General features: G+C 42.9%; 1 protein-coding gene across 2 annotated transcripts in view; it reads left to right on the forward strand.

Annotated features, from left to right (window-relative positions):
- Positions 1-24,737, forward strand: part of ZNF521 (zinc finger protein 521) — a 314,365-nt gene that overhangs the window by 272,681 nt on the left and 16,947 nt on the right. For both annotated transcript variants that reach the window (XM_052660406.1, XM_052660405.1), the window contains 2 exons: positions 8,889-9,020; positions 11,817-11,932. In XM_052660406.1, the coding sequence (XP_052516366.1) occupies positions 8,889-9,020; positions 11,817-11,932 (248 nt within the window). The remainder of the gene's footprint in view (positions 1-8,888; positions 9,021-11,816; positions 11,933-24,737) is intronic.

A 24,737-nucleotide genomic window follows, 5' to 3' on the forward strand; every position in this document is an offset into this window, starting at 1 on the left:
GCTAAGTATATATTTGCCATAGAGTCAATAAATATTCATTGAGTCTCAACTTTGAGCCTTGCACTATTCTAGGCGTTTGGCAAACATTAATACAAAACAGACAGTGCCCTTGCCCTCCTGAAACTTGCCTTGTAGCATGAATTGATGAATAACCCCGAAGTTCTTGGCACTCTCTTGGTACTAAGATGTCTGGGGTTGGCACCTGCCTCTCTTTAATAGGAGAGGCAAGAGCTGAAGTGTATTACTGAATTGAGAAATTGGGAGCACGCCATTTCCAATCATTTTGTTGTTGTTTTAGTGGCTAACTCTTTGCAGCTCTATGGACAATAGCCTCCCAGGCTCCTTTGTCCATGGAATTTCCTAGGCCAGAATACTGGAGTGGGTTGCCATTTCCTACTTCAAGGGATCTTCCCGGACCAGGGATTGAACCCCTGTCTCCTGCACTGGCAGGTGGATTCTTTACCACTGAGTCACCGTTGTATGTCTAATTATTATGTGATGCAGAAGTGAATGTTTTTAAACTATCTGGTATGCCCAGAAACTTTTCTGTCAAGGTGGAGAGCAGGAAGCCTGGAGTGCTGCAGTCCACAGGGCCGCAAAGAGGGACAGGACTGAACCACGGAACTGAACTGAGGGAGCAGAAGCGCACTAATGATTGGGTGATGAGAACTTCGTAAAAGAGAAAGGGTTACTTTCAAGTGAACATAGATAAGGGAGAAATGGCCTGTTCAAATAAACCGGACCCCTTTCAGTGGAACATGATGACATACAGTGAAGTCAAAGCTTTATATAAGTTAATAGTTTTTAAAGCAACCCTAGTTTCTAAGCAGAACTAGAGATTATATTTCAGATTTAGTGGGTCTCCATCCTCATTCCCACCCCGTCTTCACTCTTGCTTTTTCAGAGCTAAGAGTATTGTTACTAAGAAGTACGTCCTCTTTCTTCTTTCCTTAGTTAAGAGTGTCTTTTGTTTGGGGAGTAGGGTGAGGAGGAGCTCAAAGTGATTTTATCAGTGCCTTACCCCAAACTGATGTTTGTCTTCTGTTTTTTTAATAAAAACATTTGAGCCCCAAATCTTTGCCTTTAAAGCTACTTGCTGGCACTGTGTAATACACACTCTGGGCCTTCAGCTGCAGGGCCCATGTTTAGATTAGAGAAGTAAAGAAAGGGAAGCAGACCTGGGGGTAAAATCGGGTTGGAAAGGTATGTTTAGTCTGTGTGCTTCGCCCTGATCCCAAACTTGGGCCGAAATGTCGCTGCCGAGTCCCCACAGCTGAAGGGAAGCCACCTTTTTAGTGTGTTGTTTGTTTTATTGTTTATCGTTTGAACAGCATTCCAGGGTTTTCTCTTACATGAGAATATTCTAATAACTGCTACGCACAACCGATAATAATAGCCAAGGAATTGGACGATATTGCCTCTCAGAGCATCTGAAATCCCACTGCCTACCTCTCCCATCCCATCCCACCTGGACCTCCTGCTAGTTTCCAAGCTGCTGATGTTTATGGGGCTCGAGGCAGCCCCTGGGCTCTTTAAAATCTGCTGGGTACAATGCAGCCGACCCCAGTTGAATCATTTCCTGCTCCAGCCCTGCTGATAATGAGAAGTTCAAGACAGGAAATAACAGTGTCAGTATCAGTGGCTTTGCTTATAAAGTCCAAAGGCATCACAGCCTTACACTGTTGGCCAAAAGCAGGTAGTAACTGAGTTCAGGGCAGGCCTGCGCCTTGTGGGTGTCCTTGAAATAAGACTCTAGCTGAGGGACTTCCCTAGCAGTCCAGTGGTTAAGACTCCACGTTCCCAGTGCAGGGAGCACCAGTTCGATCCCTGGTCGAGGAATTAAGATCCCCCCTCATGCTGCACAGTATAGCCAAAATAAATAAAGACATATGATCTTGGGGAAAATGATTCTCACTGAGACGCAAGGGATGTTTATCATTTTGCTTTTCTTGATGTACTTAAGGGTTAGGCACTTTGTGTATGGATAGTCAAAGCCGAGGTACCCGATTACTCAAATAACTCAATTACTCTCAGGATTCCCAGTGCCCTTCCTGTCTTAATGGGAGTCTCTTATTTGTATCGCATATTCCTCTCTTATGTGGCATAGAAATACAAGCCAGACATTCTCATACTACCGTTGAGAAAAATTCCAGAAATTGCTGTGACAATCTTCAGGCAGCATTCATTTTCATGTTGAATTGCTCAAAAGAACAGGGTAGAACTTTTCAACTAGGGAAAGGCAAGTGTTGAGAGTTAGTTGCTCAGTTGTGTCCGACTCTTTGCGGCTCCATGGACTGTAGCCCACCAGGCTCTCCTGTCCGTGGGATTTCCCAGGCAAAAATGCTGGAGTGGGTTGCCATGCCCTTCTCCAGGGGGTCTTCCCAACCCAGGGACAGAACCTGGGTCACCTGCCTTGCAGGCAGATTCTTAATCATCTGGGTCACCAGGGAAGCCCAGGGTAAAGAGAGGGCTCATATTATATTCAGTACTCTCAACGGCTGCCTTACTTTGGGGGCGTGATGACTGATCTAGTGGCCGACCTTGAGGGCTGAGTAATATTCCCCACTGCCAGATTAGCACTCAGTGTGTTTGTGTTACCCTTGTGAAATATGTACTGTATATAACACAACAAATTACAGTGGCCTGAGCACTGTGGACCTAGAAAGATGTGATGGCTGTGTACATGGCAAATTACAGTACAGTAAGCCTATTTTTCTACTCCTGGTTCCTAGGGTGAGCCAGCGTAGCCGAGGGGTGAGTTTTGTCATGTGTGGCTTTTCTTTGTTACTCCTCAGACCCCTAGCTTATAAATGTGTGCTTGGAAATTAACTCAGGGAAGAGGAGAAGCCAAAGTATAAGGGTTGGGAATTGGTTTAGGGCAGAGTTTTCTTGGATTTAAAAATATAGAGAAGGATGTGGTGGTATACACAGTCGAACTGGAAAAATTGCAACTGCAGGGCATTTGATTCCTCTGTTTGGATTCCAAGGGCAGAGTTGACTCTCACTCAGATCAGAGCTTTTCAAGGATGGCCCCATGCCACGTGATGAGGTACCAGGAGGGGTTTCTCGCTTTGGACTTTAGCCTGTAGATTTATGCAGTGAAAGAGGCTGGAGGACCCTTCTGGCCAGTCTCCAGGGTAGACGGGAGAAGGAGTTCTGCTTATAAACCGTTACAAATTGGTCCTCAGTAATGGCTGCAGTGTTGATCAGACGATATTAGGGGTCCCCCAGTGATTCCTGGGATAACAGCTGCATGTAAGTCAACCACTGAACATTTGCTTGTAGCTGCTCTAGATTTTTGTTTTTATTGAAGGAAAAGGAGTATAAACATGGGACACACAGTCTGGAGGCTGCTTAAAGGGCTTCTCTTGTTGAAAGCTTGTATTGAAATGTCAGTGTCTTGTATTCCGCTAACAATTGCCGTGTTGGAGTTTATAACCTGGGTTGTGCTTGAATGGTAGCTCTTATTTTTTTCTGTTACAAAATTGGCTGATTAATAGTTGTGTTTGTCCAGGTTTTATAAATTGGAGAGAGAGAAATTATCATTCCCCTTTGAGCTGGCCTTAGAGGAACAGATTTTGTTCTTGGGGCACATGATTATAGTAAATGATTATCACGTTCCCTACTAAAGGCAATGAGGTTGCATTGCAATTATGTATTCAGATTCTTTCCTTTGCAACATTTAATACTGGAGTAAATATTTACATTAGAATCAGTCTCTTCTATGTAGACTTGATTCCTGTTTACATTTATGTTCACATTTAAACAGAGATTAACAAATGGAAATAATTATTTTAGCTGAACTTTATATACATGTGAAATGATTTCTCAGTCATACCCAAACCATCTTTGATCAGGCTTTAAAGCGGTTGACCAGGACAGGAAGTTGCTGGCTGCCAACACGTTCTCAGTGGTAAGAGCTTCACTCTTGCCTTTTCTGACATCAGATCCACAGTACTGGTGGTATGCATGCTCCCTTGCACCGGGATACGAGAGAGGGGCGTTTTCTGTTTGTTCTGAAAAGGTATGGGTTTATATTGAAAGCTCCATATTCTTTTCATTCAGTTGATAATATGCATAGTGATGTTTCTCTCTCTCTTTGCATGTGCTTATTTGTGCTTTCACATGTATTTGGTTGGAATACTTTTCAGTCTAATGTTCAGAGTTGGAGTTTTTCTATACTTCATAATATCGCTCATTTTCTGTCTTTTTGGCATTTAAAATTTCAGGGTTGTAGTCAATCTTTATTAGTAAGGTGTAGAAGCGATTGGGCTTCCCAGGTGGCACTAGTGGTAAAGAACCAACTTGCCAGGGCAGCAGACGTAAGAGATGTGGGTTCAGTCCCTGGGTTGGGAAGATCCCCTGGAGGGGGGCATGGCAACCTACTCCAGTATTTTTGCCTGGAGAATCCCATGGACAGAGGAACTCAGTAGACTACAGCCCATAGCAAAAAGTCAGACACCACTGAAGCGACATAGCACGCACATAGAAAAGATAGTGTTTTTATTCTTTAATTTTCAAAGTAACCTATAAAGGTAAATTATGCTTATTATAGAAAATCTGAAGAATATAGATAAGCAAAAAAAAAAAAAAAAGAGGAAGGAAAATCCTGAAGTTTCTTCCATAGATGCCCCCTATCACTCTTAATAAAAATATAGGGCTGTTCTAGCCTATTATGTTCTTAATGGAATATTGTAATGGTTATTAAATCAGCTGACTCAGAATCTCTTTTTAATAAATGAGTCAGACTGTATTATCCAATTACTGTCAGCTGCTACCTTTCCCGAGAGCAGAAATGGTTACCCCAATCGAATTTTTTAAGCTTTTGTCATCTTTAGGAAACAAAGTGAGACTCTAAGACTTAAACTGACACGAAGTTGGAGGTGTGGATGGCGCCCCCCCATAAGCATGGACTTTTAATGGAAACCAAACCATGGTTCCTCTGGGGCATGCCTACGGTGGCTCAGATGGTAAAGCGTCTGCCTGCAATGCGGGAGACTTGGGTTCGATCCCTGGGTTGGGAAGATCCCCTGGAGAAGGAAATGGCAACTCACTCCAGTACTCTTGCCTGGAAAATGCCATGGACAGAGAAACCTTGTCAGCTACAGTCCATGGGGTCGCAAAGAGTCGGACACGACTGAGCAACTTCACTTCACTTCACTTCATGGTTCCTCTGTACTGTTCTTAAGGACCTACCAGACAGGAAGAAGGAAGGAGGGAAGCTCCGTTTTGAAAAGAAACAGAGCTTAGCTCAGCTTGATCCCCCAGGACTAAGAGTGTTTTCGAAATTCTTTGAAAACTGACACTGCCCTTAGCCACACTGTACACATGCAGAATGATGGCAGAGTTCAACAGAGACTAAGTGTAAACTTCTGAAATTCTTATTATAAATAAGTTTAATTAGTTGCCAATTACCCTCTCTCTCCCTACTTCAGTTTTTAAAAGTACAGAATGAATTATGGTAACCAGTTATGAAAATGTTTTGAGTTCCCCTTTCTTTCCCTCATTCATCATCGTTTGACCCTGTGATGATAAGTAAGTCTGAACATGGGAATGAGCAGAGAAGTTAACAACAGCAGGATAAATGGTTGGGCATGTCTGATGTCTAAATCGGAGCATCCTGGCTTCTGCTTGTCATTTGCTGTGTAATCATTCAGATATATTTTCTCTCCTCCTCAAATAACTAGGACAAGTTATTTGTTGGAAAAGACCTCTAGGTAACTTCGAAATGAAAGGCAGATAGAACTTCCAACATTTTTTTTTTATATTATAATGTGCTTTTAAACTATAAAGAGTTCTGAAAATGCTGGATGCTGTTGTCATTATCATTGCTATAAGTGCCCTCTCAAAGCATGAAATTCATGAAAAAGAAATCTGCACTAATAATGCATGAATACTTTATGAGCACGTGTCACCTTTTTGTGAATTCACTGGACTCAATTTTGATTATTTAACATTTTGTGATCAAACTTCTCTGTTCTTAGAATGGGAAATAAATAAAAATTGATGAGGACATTTTCCTTATACTATCTTATTTATTTTTCCTTATATTATTTTGCTAAACAAAATACTCCTAGTCCTGAAAGATAACATCGCATTGAAGATCACCCTCAATTGCATAATTTACATTATGTTCATGTAATAGTCAATCATTCGGAGAAGGCAATGGCACCCCACTCCAGTACTCTTGCCTGGAAAATCCCATGGATGGAGGAGCCTGGTAGGCTGAAGTCCATGGGGTCGTTAGAGTCGGACACAACTGAGCGACTTCACTTTCACTTTTCACTTTCATGCATTGGAGAAGGAAATGGCAACCCACTCCAGCGTTCTTGCCTGGATAATCCCAGGGATGGGGGAGCCTGGTGGGCTGCCGTCTATGGGGTCGCACAGAGTCAGACACGACTGAAGCAATTTAGCAGCAGCAGCAGCAACAGTCAGTCCTTATTCCCAAGAAAACTCATCAGGCCTACATACACGTGCATGTGTGCTAAGTCCCTTCAGTCGTGTCCGACTCTTTGTGTGACCCCGGGGACTGTAGCCCCCAGGCTCCTCTGTCCATGGGATTCTCCAAGCAAAAATACCGGAGTGAGTTGCCACTTCCTTCTCCAGGGGATATTCCTGACCCAGGGATCCAACCCTCTTCTCCTATGTCTGCTGCAATGGCAGGCAGTTTCTTTATTGCTTGTACCACCTGAGAAGCTCCAGGCCTATATATTTTCCTCAACAAATGTTGCAAGTTCAAGAATTCTGGAACAAATGTGGGTACCTCCTCAGACTCACAGACTACATCTTGGTTCTTGTGCAAAACACATAACTTAAGGATGAAATTAGAACTCTTAGTTACCGTCTTACTATCACAAGAAAGGTATACAGCATTGAGGAAATAGAAAACATTTAAATTTGGCAAGCATTTCTGATGGTTAACTTACTGACCCAATTCTCTACCATAAACAGTGTTTCTTATATTACTGAATACCCAAAATTTAGAAAAATTTTGGTGCCTTTAGGATTTTAAAAAGGAGAGAGAGAAGGGAACAGATGAAAAACCCTTGATCTTATATAATCCCTAAAGCTTTTTGTATAACCCCTTGTCATGTCAGTATGCACAATTAAACTCCTTCTTACATAATTATAATCAAGGAATTTACTGTGCCACCCAAATACAGAGTAGGTTTTTATCTCCTGTGAAATGTAGACAGTACTGGGTGGCTTAATTAGTGCTTTGCTTCTCTTTTTACAAATTCCAATCCTCTGCTTCTAAAGACTCATACTTGTGTGAGAAGAAAGATTAGGAATACAAATAGAGCGATTTTACTCCTAGTTAGCTAATAATAATTCACTTTGTAATTGGGCCTTTATGTTGCCAGTAATATCAACTGGTGAAGGATTTCTGCATGCCTCTTGTGTTGACTCAAAGGAAGCAACTTTGGAGTGTAGACTCATAACCTCTACTGTGGGAATGTATTCTTCGTTCCCTTGACCTAGACTGTCTGACGCAGATATTCCTTAGTAGCATTTCTAATCACTGCAAATAAGAGAAGATAAAAGTATTAACTTGATACCATTTCAGGTTAGACTGAAGCCGCTTAGCCCTTACTTTTCTTGATGAGAGTCTTGGGAGTAATTGGTTTCTGACATAGTATATCTGCTAAAATCAAGGACCATGAGGCCAGGCTGCCTGGGTTTAAGTTCTGGTTCCACCAAGAACTGGTCCTGTGACTCAGAGCAAAGTCAATTCAACCCTCTGTGCATCATTTTTCTCATCTCTAATAGGGGAATAAGAGTAGTTGTTGTTGTTAAACTCAGTGAATTCAGTCTTAGAACAATAGTGTCTGGAACACAGTAGGCACCAAAGCAATGGGTTGTTCATTCTCATGCTACTGGTTTTCATTTCTTTTAACTGAAAATTGAAACAAGTTAGAATAATCCTTAAATGCATAATTTCATAAACATTTTTGATGAAAAAAAATACAAATGATGTTATCTATTTACAACACAAACTTTTCATTTTATATAATAATTGTTATTACATTGAAATATTTTTCTACCATCTTGTTTCTATACTATCAAAGAAAACTCCAGGACTAGTCAAAAGTGAGCCTGGAGCTCATCAAAGTGCCTTTGGAGAAATACAGGCAGAGTCTGGATCTGGGGGGTAAAATTGAGACTGTCTTATAAAATAAAGGGAACAATGCACTCAGAAGATATGGAGGATAGGTGTGCCACTTGGGAAAATACATATAAAATACTGTGAGCATTGATAATATTTCAAAATTGCCAGAAAATCTTAAAAGTAGAAAAATCTGTGTCAGTGGGAAACCACTAAAAAACAGTATGGTTGGTAATAGAAAGCTCTAGAACCTTCTTGATAAACCAGAAGATAAGCCTGGGAAAGTAGTTCATTCTTCTGTGGGCCCTTTGTTTTAGAACTTTGGAAATACACAGCCTATAAAATCTTGATTGGAGAAGGAAATGGCAACCCACTCCAGTATTCTTGCCTGGAGAATCCCCATGGACAGAGAAGCCTGGTGGGCTACAGTCCCTAGGGTCGCAAAGAGTCAGACACGACTGAGCAACTGAACATACATAAAATCTTAATAGAGGAAAGGAGATGCCTCATTACTGACTGACCAATTATACTTTCAAAGCTTAACACACACCGCCGTGAGATAAAACCTGCCTTGTGACTCTCGTTCAATTTTAAATTCCATAAATGTTTTCAATTGATATAAATTCATAAATAATGTGAAATTAACCAGAACCCATATATACTACTAATCATTGATTTTTGGTGGAAAGAGTTTAACGTACAGAGTTATAGGTAACTCACTAGTCTGTCAAAGATGTGATGGGTGTCAACTTTTCTGCTCACGTGCTTTCCTTGACAGATGAAGGGCTGAACCACGAGTGCAAACTTTGCAGCCAAACCTTCGACTCCCCCGCCAAGCTCCAGTGCCACCTGATCGAGCACAGCTTTGAAGGGATGGGCGGTACCTTCAAGTGTCCCGTCTGCTTTACAGGTAGGAAGATGATTCTGAAAAACTTGGGAGAGGTTCGTGGCCACATCACGTCTTTCCTACCAAGGCATACTTCCCACTGCTGTGGCCTTTTACAGATCTGACTGCTGTTCAATTTAGGGAGAAGATGTTTGATTTCTGCTGATTAGCACTATTGATTGCTGCCTACTTTAAAGGCTCAGACGGTCAGGAAGGTTAACTGTCAGGATGAACAAATGGCATTTTAAGTTCTCTCAGAAGTTTGCACTCTTCCGTGTCTGAAATGACATCCATGTTCCGTTCACTTTTCTCCCCTCGACGTTAAAAGGTTAGCGAGACAAAGGGAGCTTTTTTGTAGCAAGAGGTGAGACTAAAAAGTACAGCCGTGTTGTCAACACATGTCTGTTATTTAAACACAGAGAATTTTATAACATTTCCCCATATGAAATTTAAAGTCATTATTAGAACCCTCCTCCAATTCTTTGAACTAAAAAACAGATTAGATGAGGTTTTATTTCCTGTGAATATCAGTTTGAGCAAACTCGGAGAGATAGTGGAGGACAGAGGAGTCTGGTGGGCTGCAGTCCACAAGGTTGCAAAGAGTCAGCCATGACTGAGTGACTGAACAACAACATTATGTTGACACTTTTCAGAAGAAACTTTAATGAGATGCTGTAACATTACAGTTTTCAGCAGAAGCAGCAGCAGCAAAAAAAAAAAAAAAAAAATCAGAAACTGTAATTTGAAGCCCATAGGGGTTGAAATATGATCACACACGTTTCTGTTGCTCCTGTAACAGTGACAAAGTTATTTTGGAAAATCCTTTGTGATCGTTTTGCCTGTGTCTTGGACTCATTGTTCAAACCCCTCAAGGCTATGTGCCCTTCTTATTTGTCAGGAAAAGCAAAACAAAACAAAAATATATCCTTCTCTTAAAACTGCCTTCTTGGTTTTGTGGAGCAAAATTCCAAAGCATTGATTATTAACGTTCACTGCATTCAGCCTGTAGATTTCTGTCCTGTGATTAAATAAAGAGCGAGAGGCCGTGTTCCAGTTAAATACTACCAGACTGTGTTGGTGGTTCTGTCTTTACCATTTGCCTGTGAGGCTCCTTCATTCAGTAGTTGCATCCCATTCGGCCACTCCTTCTTTTGGAACTATTTTTTGATTCCTCCAACTTATTATTTAAAAAAATATATATAGATAGATAGATAGATATACCGGAGAAGGCAATGGCACCCCACTCCAGTACTCTTGCCTGGAAAATCCCATGGACAGAGGAGCCTAGTAGGCTGCAGTCCATGGGGTCGCTGAGAGTTGGACACAACTGAGTGACTTCACTTTCACTTTTCACTTTCATACATTGGAGAAAGAAATGGCAACCCACTCCAGTGTTCTTGCCTGGAGAATCCCAGGGATGGCGGAGCCTGGTGGACTGCCGTCTATGGGGTCGCACAGAGTCGGACATGACTGAAACAACTTAGCAGCAGTTGTTATATATATATATATATATATGTATACACATATATAATGTTTTTACTCTAACATAGTATTTGTCTAAAGATACAATGCATCAGGAGTCTGACTTCTTTATAAAAGTTCATAGTAAGTCTTCCTAAGGAGGACTGGTCATAGATCTCTTCAGGATTAAGACCCCCTAATAAAATAGCCCTTTCATGTTATGGCCGGGAGCCTCGTAAAATGTGCTGCGTTAGATGGAGATTCATTGCAAATCAGTATCAAAACCCCATTTCTTTGGGTTGATGTAGGTAAAAGACAAAAATGCATTAATCATGAACGGTCTGCTTTCCTGAACTGACAGACCTAAATTGTTTAGTGTATCTTGAAGTAATTTAAAACAAAGAAACAAAAAAACCCTCTTCCAATATAAAGCATGTTAAGTGCAAGAAGAAATCTGAGCAATGTTTAAAGTAATGAGAAATATGATTAAAATGTATGACTCACAAGAATAATATTCTAATATTTTAGGTTGGCTGGTAATTAGAATAATTTTAATGATTAGAATAGAGTCAAAGTCAAATGCCAGCGTCTTTAATAAGTCCTTTCCCTGCCTATACAGATTAATATTGTAGATGTAAACTTTTTTAGGTCACAGTACACCAGGCATCCATCAGAAGTCAGTTCTCCCAACCCAAACACTGCCTCTGGCATATACAATTTAATTATTAATAGTATGTCTCCTAGGTAAACTGTTACACAGTCTTAGGGCCTTGTTTTGTAGTCATTAAAATTGAACATGTTTATATTATTGAAACCCTTGCATTCCGTGTGTAGGCTGAGTTGATCTTAAAGTATCCAAAGAGAATTTACCTGCCGTTCTGTTTCACATTTATAGACAGTGCCCCAGAGTAGCTGTGGGATATCATTTTTAGCATTAACACATTTAAATAGAGAACTGTTTGCTAGCTGTAACTTTAGGCAAATACCATAAACTGGGTTTTGGCATCTATGATTTTGTAACCTGTGGGTTGCTGAGAAATAAGAGTCATTTCTGTTTAGACAGTGCTGTGCGTTTGGCAATTTTCATTTTAAAAGATTTATGGGGAGCAGGGCCACGATAAACCTTTACTTTGGAGCTGTTTGTGTTGAATTAGGTGCTCGGTAGAGTGCATCTTAACAAAAGCCAGAGACCCAGCCCTAAGCACGTGTGACATTGCTCTCCCCTGGACCCTGGCAGTGGTCACACCCAGAAGGCACTCCATTCAGTCGATTCCTCTGCCGCTGTTCACAGGGAGCCATCGACGGGGGGCGTTTCGGAATGAAAATAACCCCACGTTCACTCTGCTTGTATCATTTCAGTGTTTGTTCAAGCGAACAAGTTGCAGCAGCACATCTTCTCGGCCCACGGACAAGAAGACAAGATTTACGACTGCACACAGTGTCCGCAGAAGTTTTTCTTCCAGACAGAGCTGCAGGTGACGTCCCCGTGGGGAGGCCTGGCATTGAGCCCGGCCGCTCTGCTTGTAGGGAGCAAGGGCGTTTTAAGTCTGGATACACCGCATCACTCACCCGGGGCCACCATGATGCTCTGCATGGATTGGGGCAAAGGGAAAATTAGAGGCTGGATTAACAAACACCAAAGTCATTTTGCCTCTGGCTGCTGTCAATCATAAAAAGAACTAGAACAGACCTATAACTGGACCTTCTGACCCAGTGTGATAGACCGCAGGGTCAGGTTTATTGGACTGTGGGATCATTCGCCTCATTCGTCAGAGCCCATTCTCCCAAACCCTGTTTTAGTCATGTTCTGTTCCCACTGGGCTTCAGGCTGGCTGGAGGTCCAGGTTATTGTTGTCCTGAGGGGCTTAAAACTGGAAGGGAGAAGGGAAGAGAGGAAAGAAGCTATATTCTTGTCCAATATGTTTTTCTGCTTAATGGGATGGAATCATTATTATTTAGTGGCAGCCTTTGGGTACAAATTTTGGCACCCAAAGATGTCAGCTTTGAATCTTGCAAAAGGTGTGACCTTGTGCTTGTCAATGATGTTTCTGAACCTCGGATGTGAAGAAATGATAGACAGATGTAACATTCACAGGGCTGTTGTTAGGTAAAATGAAATAAAAGCTCTGAATATGGGGTATAAACTCTAAAATAGAATAGAAATGTTTGGTCAATTTGATTACTCTTAACAACAGGCTGGTATCAGTCAGAGACCTGGATCCTAACCCAGAAATGTCACTTATTATAAGGAAAATAAATGTTTTTTCTTCTTACTTCATCTGAAAAAATGGGTCTAATATATATCCTCATTTTTCAGATGGAATGAGATAAGAGTAATACTTCTTTTAAATTAAATCTTGTTGGTGCCTTTGGAGGAGAATGAATTAGAATCCAGTTATTTCATTATTGTGAGGATTATTATTAACCGTAAAGTTGTTTAGACATGCACTGGAGAAGGAAATGGCAACCTGCTCCAGTGTTTTTGCCTGGAGAATCCCAGGGACGGTGGAGCCTGATGGGTTGCCGTCTATGGGGTCGCACAGAGTCTGACATGACTGAAGCAACTTAGCAGCAGCAGCAGCAGGGTAAGGATGATGTTTTTTCCTTGGGTATCAAATTCCCTAAATAACCAGAAGAGGGTCTGATATGGTTGACATGGTTGAGGTAGGACTAAGGGACCCAAAGCCCCACCCACCTTCTTCATCTCCCATTCCATGCTGTGGACCCCAGGGAAGCTTTAGAGTTCCTTGGGCTGTAGGGAAGCCATATTTATGTGGTTTTTTTTTAAAAAATAAGGAATTTATAGTTTATTAATAACATCTCAGTTTTTCTCCTATCAGTGAACACATAGCAAATAAAGATGTAAGATAAATATATGGAAGAACGGGTGCTGTCATTTAGTTGTTATGAGAGTCAATGCACCAAAGTTAATGTTGCTATAGCACTTTTCATCACTTCGAAATGGAGAATTCTACTCTGTCACGTGTTTGTGCATTGAATACAGAAGATAGACCAAGTTAGACTATTATTTAAAAGTACATTTCATTAAAATAACCTACATTTCTATTGGAAAACATAATATTCTTACTGCAGTATGTATGGAAGAGTAAGTCCTTTGTGTTGAGATTTTAAAGGATATGGCCAGTACGCCTAATGATGCTGTTAATTAATATATAAACTGTGAAGCAGAATTCCTAATAGTTTAAAATCAAAGTTGTAGAGATTCTATAGAGACTGGCTTCCTGCTAGTGTTCTTGGGGGAAAGTTTGCAACAAGTTCACTTCTGTAGATTCTAATGAGAACCCTAACCCTAACTGAGTGGGCTTCCCGGGTGGCTCAGTGGTAAAGAATCTGCCTGCCAAGCCAGAGATGGGAGTTTGATCCCTTGTCGGGAAGACCCCCCTGGAGAAGGAAATGGCAACCCACTTCAGTTTTCTTGCCTGGGAAATCCCATGGACAGAGGAGCCTGGCGGGCTATAGTCCATGGGGTCACAAAAGAGTGGGATATGACTTAGTAACTTAACAACAACACGACTACTGACCTGGTGGTCACTTCAGTGTCTTTCATTAAAACAACCCCACAGTCTGGCAGTGGTGACATGTGGTACATTGGCTAGCAGACAAAAGTAAGCAATTAAAACATTCTCTGGACTCCGGGTATTTTGGAGTTTCATGGACTACACTGTACAGTCTTTCCATTAGTGTACAGACCAGGGGTTCTCTACCTCTTTGATAGCAGGATGCCTTGACAGTTAAAAATTATTGAAGACCACAAAGCACTTTGATTTACATGGGTTACTGTATACTGAGGGGCTTCCCAAGTGGCGCTAGTGGTAAAGAATCCACCTGCCAGTGCAGAGGGTGCAGGAGAAGTGGGTTCGATCCCTGGGTCAGGAAAACTCCCAGGAGTAGGAAATGGCAACCCACTCCAGTATTCTTGCCTGGAGAATTCCATGGACAGAGGAGCCTGGTGGGCCCCAGTCCACAGGGCCGCAAATGGTCCAACACGACTGAGCAACTGCGCACACTCACAATATGTGTTGATATTTTCCATAGTAGAAATCGAGAAACACTTTAAACACAAAAATACACAAATTTGTGATTCTATTAGCTGTCAGAGAAATTATATCTTCCCAGGTCAAGTAGCCCTTAGAAAAGGCCACTGTACACTCATGAGATAATGAGAGCATAAAGGGCAAACAGTGTTTTAATGTTATTATGAAAACAGTCTTGACTTCACAGACTCCCTGCAAGGATCTAGGAGACCCTCGGAGGTCCCCAAGCCACACTTTGAGAACTGCTGGTATAGAAGACATAGCATAGAACACAGAACTCAGTTTTTGAGTCTTTATGACCTTATGAGGTCAAACATCTCGCAAAACACCTCTGATTCATTCATTCACATTGTGATCTGAGCCAAAATAAGACTTCTTTCACAATCCGAAGCTGTAGACTTACTTTTCTAACCCCACCTCAGAATCATATATATTTGGCCTTGATGTGAATACTCAGGCTCAAAATGTGTATCACTCCTTTGATAAAACAGTATTTATAGTTACTTAATGTGTGATAATTATTACAAAGCTAGTATCCACAGTCATTGAAATATCTATGTAGGTCTGTTTTCTAAAATCTTCAGTAGTAACAGTGGCTTTTAATTTCAATACATTAAGGAAAATGCATCAGAGCTTACTTTTTCTAATTTTGAGGCCTTTTGAATTTTTATGATTTAAACTTAGGGGCTCATAGTTGTGTGCGTTTGTCTTCATTCCCACATCACTTCACACCCATGCTTAGAGGATGGAGTTAATATGACTTTAAAATATTAATTTCTTTTAGTTTCTATATAGAGAGTAGTTAAAGTATACTAAAAAATACAGTTTTGTTAATTTCTAAGAATAAGGGGGGAAATCAGTTGAAATTGAGGTGACAAGAGAAAATAAAATCAGTAACCAAAATAATAACCGAGTAGAAAATGGAAGCCCTTTTACCAGCCCACAGTATTTCATTCCTTGGTATGGAAAATTAAGAGATTTTAAAATTGGCCCATGTCATACCACTTAAACGCATCTACTTTTTTATGCCACCAAAGTTCAGAAAGGAGGATTTTTCACAAGAGGCATTTTATAAACCAAATGCAATGCCGAAGAACTGGAAATTGTCAATTGGAAAGCATATAGTTTATTCAGTTCTTATTTTAGAGTGAGATTAATAGGGTAATTTTACAGAATTGCCCAGGAACATCACTGTGGTTGGGCTTCCCAGATGGTGCTAGTGGTAAAGAACCTGCCTAGCAACACAGGAGACCTAAGAGACATGGGTTCGATTCCTGGGTGGGGAAGATCCCCTGGCCAAGGGCAGGTCAATCCACTCCAGTATTCTTGCCTGGGAAGTCCCATGGACAGAGGAGCCTGGTGGGCTACAATCCACATTGTCACAAAGAGTCAGACACGACTGAAGTAAATTAGCACACACAGACCACTGTGGTCATGGTGCATAAATGATTCAATGACCATAATAAACAATTTACATTTCTTTCACTGTTTATACCTCTTTGAAAACACAAAAACATCTTTTTAAGGATAGAAGTGCTTTGTTGAGTATAAAATCTTACACATACACCCACGGAGATGTGTTGTTTTCATTAACATCACCTACAATACTAGTCAGAATTCAGATAGTTCCTCATAATACACTTCCATCTTTAGGAATGAAGGACTCAAGTGTCATCCTTTGACATTACAGACCACAGTTGCTTTTCGAATTAAGCAAGACGCAATGTCTGTTTCTATGAACACTGTCTAGGACTTGCCAGTGTGGAAGCTATTGTCTTCGCATGACCCTGAATCCTTTCCGACCAGAAGTTCCAAATGCCAGTCCAGAGAAGTATAATGTGTAATTCCTGGCAGGATATCATCTTTTTCTACTAGTAGAGTTTTCCTCCCTTTTTGCAAGGAATTCTAATATACTTAAAAGGCCACCTAGCATGCTGGTCGGGAAGATGTGCTTTGGAATAAGAATGCATTATTTGAACTAACTTAACATTTTGTTATTTTAAAAGCAAATGAATATGTCGAATGTTTCACATGTTTTCCTAATAGACCTCAAAACTTTTCCTGCAAAACTTAAGGAAGCTGCTTTGAGAAAATAGTATGGTCCAAGAATAATACCCTACAATGCATATTTGTATCCAGAATGGTTTATACAGGTGTGAGCAAGTGGTGTGTTTGTAAAAATTCTGTTGAATAGGCCACTTTCTTTCAATACAGTAATTACTGTTTCATTGGTGCCTCTAGAAAAGCTACAATTCAGTGTCAGTGATCAAACCATCCTCTTCCAATGGGTCCCCGTAGTAAGTTCTCTGATGCATCATGTCATGACTTGACATGATGCTTGACATGACTTGGAGGGAATTCTGGTGGTGGGAAGAGAGGGAATTGACCTAATTGAACTTGAGGCCCTGAGATTTCTGGTATTAAGTTTCTTTTGAGTCAAAGATTATTCTGATACTTGACCTTGTCTTCATTAGTCCATGGATGCAGTATTTTCCACATGGAAAATACAGAAGTGATTTGGCATTCTGAGGGATACACCAAGACTTTCAGATATCGCTGAAGTTTAAATACATAATGGTCTCTACAGCTGTTTGGTTTTCTTCTCAAATCACTTTCCCACCAAATCAACCTGAGTTTGTTGGATATTTTTCACACCACAGCTTAATTGTTGCTCAAGTTTTATGGTCATATTTCTGAAAGAAAGATGAATTACTCCAAAGGGGTGGGATGCATAGGACAGCAATACAGTATTGAAGTGTGGCTGCCATGTGGCCGACTGGACCAGCTCACTGGCTTAGCTCTTTACCTAAACCAGCCTTTTAATCATTGTTATACAGGCCCATGCCTCAAAGTATTAAGTAACACATGTGGAGGCATTTAAAGGTCCTTGTTGGGACTTCCCTGGTGGTTCAGTGGTTACAGCTCCACACCTTCACTGCAGGGCCCATGGGATCCACCTTTGCTTGGGGAGCTAAAACCCCACAAGCTGCATGGCCCGGCCAAAAATAAAACTAAAAATAGAAGGTTGAACGTATTTTTTTTTTAAGTGAACCTTAAAAAAATGTTCTTGTTAACAGCCCAACCACAGATAACTTACTATAGATTGCTATCATCCCCTGTGCCATTATTTGGTTAAAAAATATATATTTATTGATTTACAATCTTTATAAAAATATAATTTTATCATTTAAAATTTACCATGGCCCCAAGCTCTCTATGACATATCAAAAATAATTAGAAATATATCGTCTTTACTGTCTACTAAAAAAGATAAGATTTGCATATGATTAATGCTCACATGAGGTAATGTGTAATAAATAGTTCTAAGTATTCCAAGAGAAGATGTTTATTCTCCAGCTGGGATAATCGAGAAAGCCATCACGTGGGAGGCATTCAAGCTGGTTTTGAAGGACGGATATGATTTTGATATCTGTGAATGTGAGAGAGATCACCATCCATAAAAATCTCAAATAATGATTATTTTAAAAATAGCTTTTATGGGGTTTTTTCCACTTGTTTTATTTTACTTTGATTTCTCTATTGGCATCTTAGTGCAAGGGAAGAGGGCATGAAGTACAGAGAACAGTCACCAGAGTTTGATTTTGGTCATTGTTCCTTACAAGTGATGGCCTCTGAGCCTTGGTTTTATCATCGGTAAAATGGGATGTGCCGCTGCTGCCACTGCTAAATCACCTCAGTCGCGTCCAACTCTGTGCGACCCCATGGACTGCAGCCCACCAGGCTCCTCCGTCCGTGGGATTTTCCAGGCAAGAACACTGGAGTGGGGTGCCATTGCCTTCTCCAATGCACGAAAGTGAAAAGTGAAAGTGAAGTCACTCAGTCGTGTCCAACTCTGTGCGACCCCATGGACTGCAGCCCACCAGGCTCCTCCGTCCGTGGGATTTTCCAGGCAAGAACACTGGAGTGGGGTGCCATTGCCTTCTCCGAAAATGGGCATGTAGGAGACAACAAAGCATTGCGCGCAGTTCCCAGGGTCCTGGTGAGAGTGCAGTGGAGTCGCTGACGCTAGGCCCTCAGTGCAGAGTGTGAAAGAGGAGAGGCCTTGGAGGAGCTCTGGTTCCCAGGTCCTCTCCCTGCTCCCTCTCGCTGACTTCAGTAAACAAAATCGAGATCCATCATTACCTGGAAATAAAATCTCTATCCCAGACATGTCCTGTTTCCTTACTTCTCTGTTCTAGTTCACTGGAATAATTTCCCAATTAATCATACCTTGACATAGTTTCATGTTAATTGGTTTCCAGGTAAAAATTCTTATTTTTAAGCCTTCATGTTTTTCAAGGGATGTAAGGGCCTTGAGCTTCTTTTTATTTTTGGTTTATCTTTTTAGCACACAATGGGAAAACTGAACATTAAATTTGCTTTCAGAAACATTATTTCAAAACCCTACCTTTGTTCCCGCCCTCTTTCCAAATTAGAGATAAGTGGCCAAAACAAAAAGTTTTATCTGGCCCCTTTACATAAGACAAGGTAGGATCGAAGTGTGGTGTGGGGAAAGGTTTATTTTAGTTTTGTTTTGTTTTCATTTTTTTCTCTGGGTCAGGAGGATATTCTCTTTTGCAAACGAGCAGTGGAAAAGTGTGTGTTACTGCTCACAGCACTTCTAAAAGAAGTGCCTTTAAAACTGTGTGCACCCCCCGCCCCATACTCTTGTTTTCACAACTTTTCTGTAGTTTTCCATTGCTCTGTTTTTATTTCTAACAGAGCTTGAAATAGGTTTCATTATTCCCAGGTGGCACTAGTGGTAAAAGCACCCACCTGCCAGTGCAGGAGATGTAAGATATGTGGGTTCAGTCCCTGAGTAGGGATGATCCCTTGGAGGAGGGCATGAAACCCACTCCAGTATTCTTGCCTGGAGAAGTCCATGGATGGAAGAGCCTAGCGGGCTACACTCCCTAGGGTCACAAAGAGTTGGACACAACTGAAGCGACTTAGCATAGCATAGCATCCACACTCCAACTGGAAGACTCAGAACCCTGTCCTACTTTGCCTCTTATCATTCAGTTTCCCTTTGGGACCCTCAGATTGGAAAGAACTGCCCATCACTGCAACTGGCCCGCCATAGCCAGGTTCCATATTGATCATTTGGGAGAGGACAGTCAGTGTGGGGGGTGAGAAGAGACATAAGGACATACGTCCTGCCTCTTCCTGGGTGGCCTGCACCTGCTACCTTCGCTCTCCACTTCCTTCCATCCATTGGACCTCTGTGTCTCTTGTTCTCGGGGCCAAAATCACAGTCCCTAAACCACCTTATAGACACGGAAGTCTGCAGGAGTATAAATCATGTCCAGTGAACATGTGGTTCTGGAACTGGTCCGCTTCTCCACCACCTCCTCTCTGCTTTGTGGGCCTTCGGGGCTTTTGAAGTAAATTGGTGCTACAGCAGCTTCCACTTAATTTGCCCAGTGGTTAAATTGATCTATCTCTTTTATTTGATCCGATCTCCAGGAACCGAATCATTTGCATTGATTTATTGATTGGAGCTGTGTTTTCACCATTACTTTTGATCACTTTCAGCTGTTAATATTGGATAATTCAATCAGGATTGATTGGCCTTACCATTGAAGGTAGAAAGTTAATCATATAGGACAAAGAAATAGGGCGCCGCTCACCTCGGTTTGACTGTTTACTTCTCTCTCTCTCTCACCCCTCTCCTCCCACCCTGCATCCATTCTCTTCCTGTCATCTAAGCAGTAGCAAAAAGCTGGGGGTTTTCTTGAGTAAAGAAGAGAGTTTAAAATTTTATAGCATTCACAGTGCATCTAAAGATGAGGTAGTTTTATTCTGCTTTTAATAAAACTGAACCTAGAAATTAAGCAAACATCCATCCAGAAAGATGGATAAGCAGGACTGTCACAATGAACTCATTTGGACTCAATGAGTGAATGCATTTTCAATTACCCATTTTGTACCAATAAATGCCTAATCTGTGTATGCATGCTTGGAGGCACAACCTGGGCTCACCTTTTTCTGAATTTGGCCCTCACCGATTCACCATGTGTCCTGCTCATCAGATTTTTAAGAATCAAGCAGTTAATAGGACCAGAGGAAGAGCAACAGAGGTCTCGGCCAATAAGCGGAAAACCACTTTATTTACATTTGAATCGTTTCTACGGCACCCCAGCTCAGTTTTTTAAAATTCTCCATCCATTAATTTCTCGATGTTCCTATCGACGGCTGGTTTTCGCTGTTACAAGGTGGAGCGCCACCTCCCCGCTCTAGGACTCTTTCCCTCCCTCCAACAGCCCTGTTGTTAGCGATCTGCCATGACATTATTTTTTTGTCTGGCCCAGAGTTGACGACAGATGGCCATCTCGGAACTGCCATCAGTGCGACTTTATGGAGCATTCAGCTAGGGTGTACTGAAGAGCACTGCGGCCAGTGCGCAGCCCCCTCCTCTCCCCACTACCCCCTGGAAACGTTCATCACCTCTGCCACATTCTGCTTTGGCTGGGCTCTGCTGGCCCTGCCGTCTCCTGGGCCGCCAAGTCAGCTTGCTGCCGTGGCACCAGAAGATCTGCCTCCATCAGGAACGAGAAACTGCGGGCACTGCTGTCCTACAAAGACAGCTCTCTGCCTCGGCGCTTTTGTAGTCCGATCCCCAGGAGAGAGCTGGACATCCACGTCTCTAGAACATTTCACAATCCAGGGAGGCACCCTGAAGTCCCCACACGTGTTCCGATTGCAGATGTTCGCTCCACACGCGGATCAGTTTCCTCCACATTCGCAGAGACATAATGCCGAGAATAGACTCTTTGTGTTTGCAAACTTAGATTGGACTCTTGAAAACACCACTGCTTGTGGCAGTTAGAGTCAGTGCGAGGGTCATCATGGGCTTCGACGCTCAATCCCCTAAAATGAGCAAAGAATTCACTCCAGCATCTTCCAATCCATTGAAGTGGCAATCCCTCGGCTGGCCCCATGAAACGAGCTGTTGCTGAGCGTTTGGAGCAAGATTGATAGGCTGTTCTTGATCGAGTTTGCTAAGGCCAGGCAGCTTCAGAGCCAAGCGTGTATTTTAAGGGGAATTCACATTTGTATCCTTTATTGTTATATTTGCAGCGAATCTACAGCTCCTAACAGGCTCTGCCCTGCAGCTATGAAGGAGCGAGTTCCCCCTCAACCGGGAGAGAGCGGGATTCTGTGAAAGCCTGCGATGTGGCAGGCGAGAAGAATAGTGCTTAAAAGCGGTGCTCACGGTGCTGTCATTGAGAACAGCAACTCCAAGGCTTTAAATGGGAGTGAGAGGCAGGGTAAACGAGGCCTTTAAAAGTGGTGAAATTCTAAACTGCCTAAAATAACAGGCCTCCTTCATTGATAACTTCATTGAGAGAGTGATGTCGGGGAGCTCACTGGCCAGGACCCACTTTCACTTTCCAGTAAAGAGGAGGGCAGCGTTTGCAGAGGCGAGGCTTTCCCCCTTGTACCCAGCGTGTCTGGGAAGCCGGCAGGCTTTCTTTAGTGGCTTCCTCTGGCTTTGGTGCGGCCCCTCAGCTGGCAGATAGACCATCTCTTGCTGGAAACCCGAATTGCCCGTAAAAGGTTTCCTTTTTCGCATTGCCAAGACTTAATTTTATAATCATCTGACTTCCACCACTGGGCACATCTGCGAAGTGCGTGCGCCTTCTAGACACATAAAAGGCTACTGTGACACCATCAGCTATCAGCAGTGTGCTTCACTCTGCTTGGGAGTTTATAAGCGGGGAGAGGTGTTTGTGCAGGAAGATAGAACCGTCTATTCGCCATGAGCCAGGCACTAAGACCTCACCCTCGTGCTCAGTTATAATTCATGACAGTACTGGTGGGAAGCCCTCATCTCTCTGTGGAGTTAATGCATCTCCACTGAAGCCTGCTGAGAGCACCCTGCGTCCCCGCCCACCATCTGTGCCTCCACTTGCAAGCGCAGGCTCTCTCTCTCTCTCCTCTCTTTCCTGAGATCTCTTGGTATTAATATTGTCAGCTACTACCCACTTTGTAAAGGTGACTCTCCAAAACAGGCTTGTCGTGTTACGAGTGGAAGAGCTGGAAGGGACGCCTTCCACTGTGGCGAAATGTCTTATTCGGAAAATGTCGATTAGAAAGGGATGGGGAGGCAGCAGTGCCCTTAAACCAGTCGCAACCTCCGGGGTAGTCCAGGATGCTCTGCCAGTCCCTGGCTAGTAAAGGGGCACCTATGGTCCATGGTGAGAGGCCTCACAGGGTAGACATTACGATTCAGGTTGATCCTGTTCTGAGCCAGAGTGCAGAGTCCAGAGCTGAATCTGAAGAGATGTTTGCCTGCTCTGTCCAGGGGCTTGGACCAGCTGTGGGGGCCAACCCAGGCCTGCACACCAGCCCCTCTGTGAGGAGATGCTGGCCACCCTGAGAACAAGAGCAATTGTTCCAGGGCTACTCAAAGCCTCAGCTCAATATGGTCAAGCCTTGGGCTTTACAGAACCCCCCTAAAATAGCCATGGTCATTTGTGAAGCGGAATGAGCAGAGGTGGCCAAACTCCCAAGCTCCCTGCAGTCCAGAGCCGGCAATGGTTTGTTCCCACCCAGTCCCAGCTCCTCAGTGCCCGCTGCCTCCCTCTTCCCCTCCCTGATTCCCACTCCCCACTCCCCCCCCCCCTCGGGGCCACGAGGCCAGCATGGGTTCAAATAAAAGATGAGCGCACACCTCCTTGAGCACGGCTGACCCCAGATGAATGTTCAGTGTTTCACAATATGTGCTCTTAACAGAGCCTGTTGTTAGCACTCCTTTAATAAGATAAAGCAAAACCAGGCTGGGGACACCAGCGGATGAATTTAATAGATGTGATGCCATGAGCTACCTCCTGTGTGAGACAGTGCTAAAACAGCCTTTCTCTACTTGAGACTCGGGCTTACCCAAAGAGCCGTCCCAGCTCCGGAGGCGAGGTGAGAGGTCACCCACTAAGACAGTAGCACCCACACTGCAGTTCAGCCTTGTGTGTAATTGGTTCTGAATCTCCTCCTGGCGTCTGGCTGGTGCTCGTCCCATCGTCTCGCTCACCCTCCCAAGGAAAAGTAGGGCAGGGAGCTGGCTGTGCGCCCTGTCCAGGTTTTCCTGGGTGAAAGATCACTTGGAGATGACACAGCTGAGTAGTCAGCCTGAAATCCTGGTTGGTATTTTATTAATTTTGCACCAAGATAAATCCTGAAATTCTGACAAACTCCATGACAGGTGAAATTCCTTCTTGCAGCATCTGCTCAGCAAGAGGCTGCTCATTTCGTTCTGTTCCGAGGCAGGCAACAGGAGGGCAGCTTTCTAATCAGCCCTCAAAGGACCCCCAGCCGCCCCAGAGTCTCCGGCTGATTGAATAACTCCTGGGCCTCTTCCCCTAGGCCTCCATCAGCGGGGGTCCTGTGGAAAGCAATCTCCTGCAGACTGGCACTGAAGAGAGCTTTAAACCACCATTTTCTGCTCTCCAGAGGAGCCTAGAGTACTAAAAGATAGATGGACTGCAGATATTTTATGAGAAACTGTCAGAAGAAGAGCAGAGTAAATGTTTTTTTTCTTCTTCTTCTCCGAGTCACACACTACATCACTGTTGAATTTCTCCCAGAATCTTTTACATTTAAAGGAAGAAATTAATTGGTTGCTAACCTTTCACTCCCCCCTCCCTTCTTCCTCGTTGTCTTCCTCTCTTTTTTTTTTCTTAAATATTCACACAGAGGCCCTTTGCTTAACCACAGTTGCAGAAAATCAGTACCATTTGCAATGAAATATTTATAATGACAGAATGAAAAATTGGATTCATTTTCTGGACTGTAGCCGAACAGTCTGCAACTTTGTGTGGTATTGTTAGGCCTTCCCCCCTCTTCCTCCCTTTCATTGGAAGCTTGTTTGAAAACAGGGCACATGGACGTTTACCTATGCTTTGGAGGGAGGCCTACCAAAACACAGAACCCGTTTCTGGGCTTTTTTTAAGGGAGAGAAGAGCTTATTTTCGTCTGTGCTGCCACGTGGGGGGCACTCGGGCTGTGGCCCATAAAAAGGTAGAGAGGATATGAACCCGGTCAAAAGAAAGAGTGTTGGCTCTGCGGGGAGGAGCTGGGACAAGTTTACAGGGAAGGCAGGAGCCGGTCTGGCCCACACTGTCTGCACTCTGAGCTGAGTACAGACAGCAGCCACAGGCCCTGGAGGCTCGGGCAGCTGTATTTGGGAAGTGGGAAGGCAGGATAGAGGTGTGCCAATAGATGCTGA

Source organism: Budorcas taxicolor, chromosome 22 (genome assembly GCF_023091745.1).
Source record: "Budorcas taxicolor isolate Tak-1 chromosome 22, Takin1.1, whole genome shotgun sequence".
NCBI lineage: Eukaryota > Metazoa > Chordata > Mammalia > Artiodactyla > Bovidae > Budorcas > Budorcas taxicolor.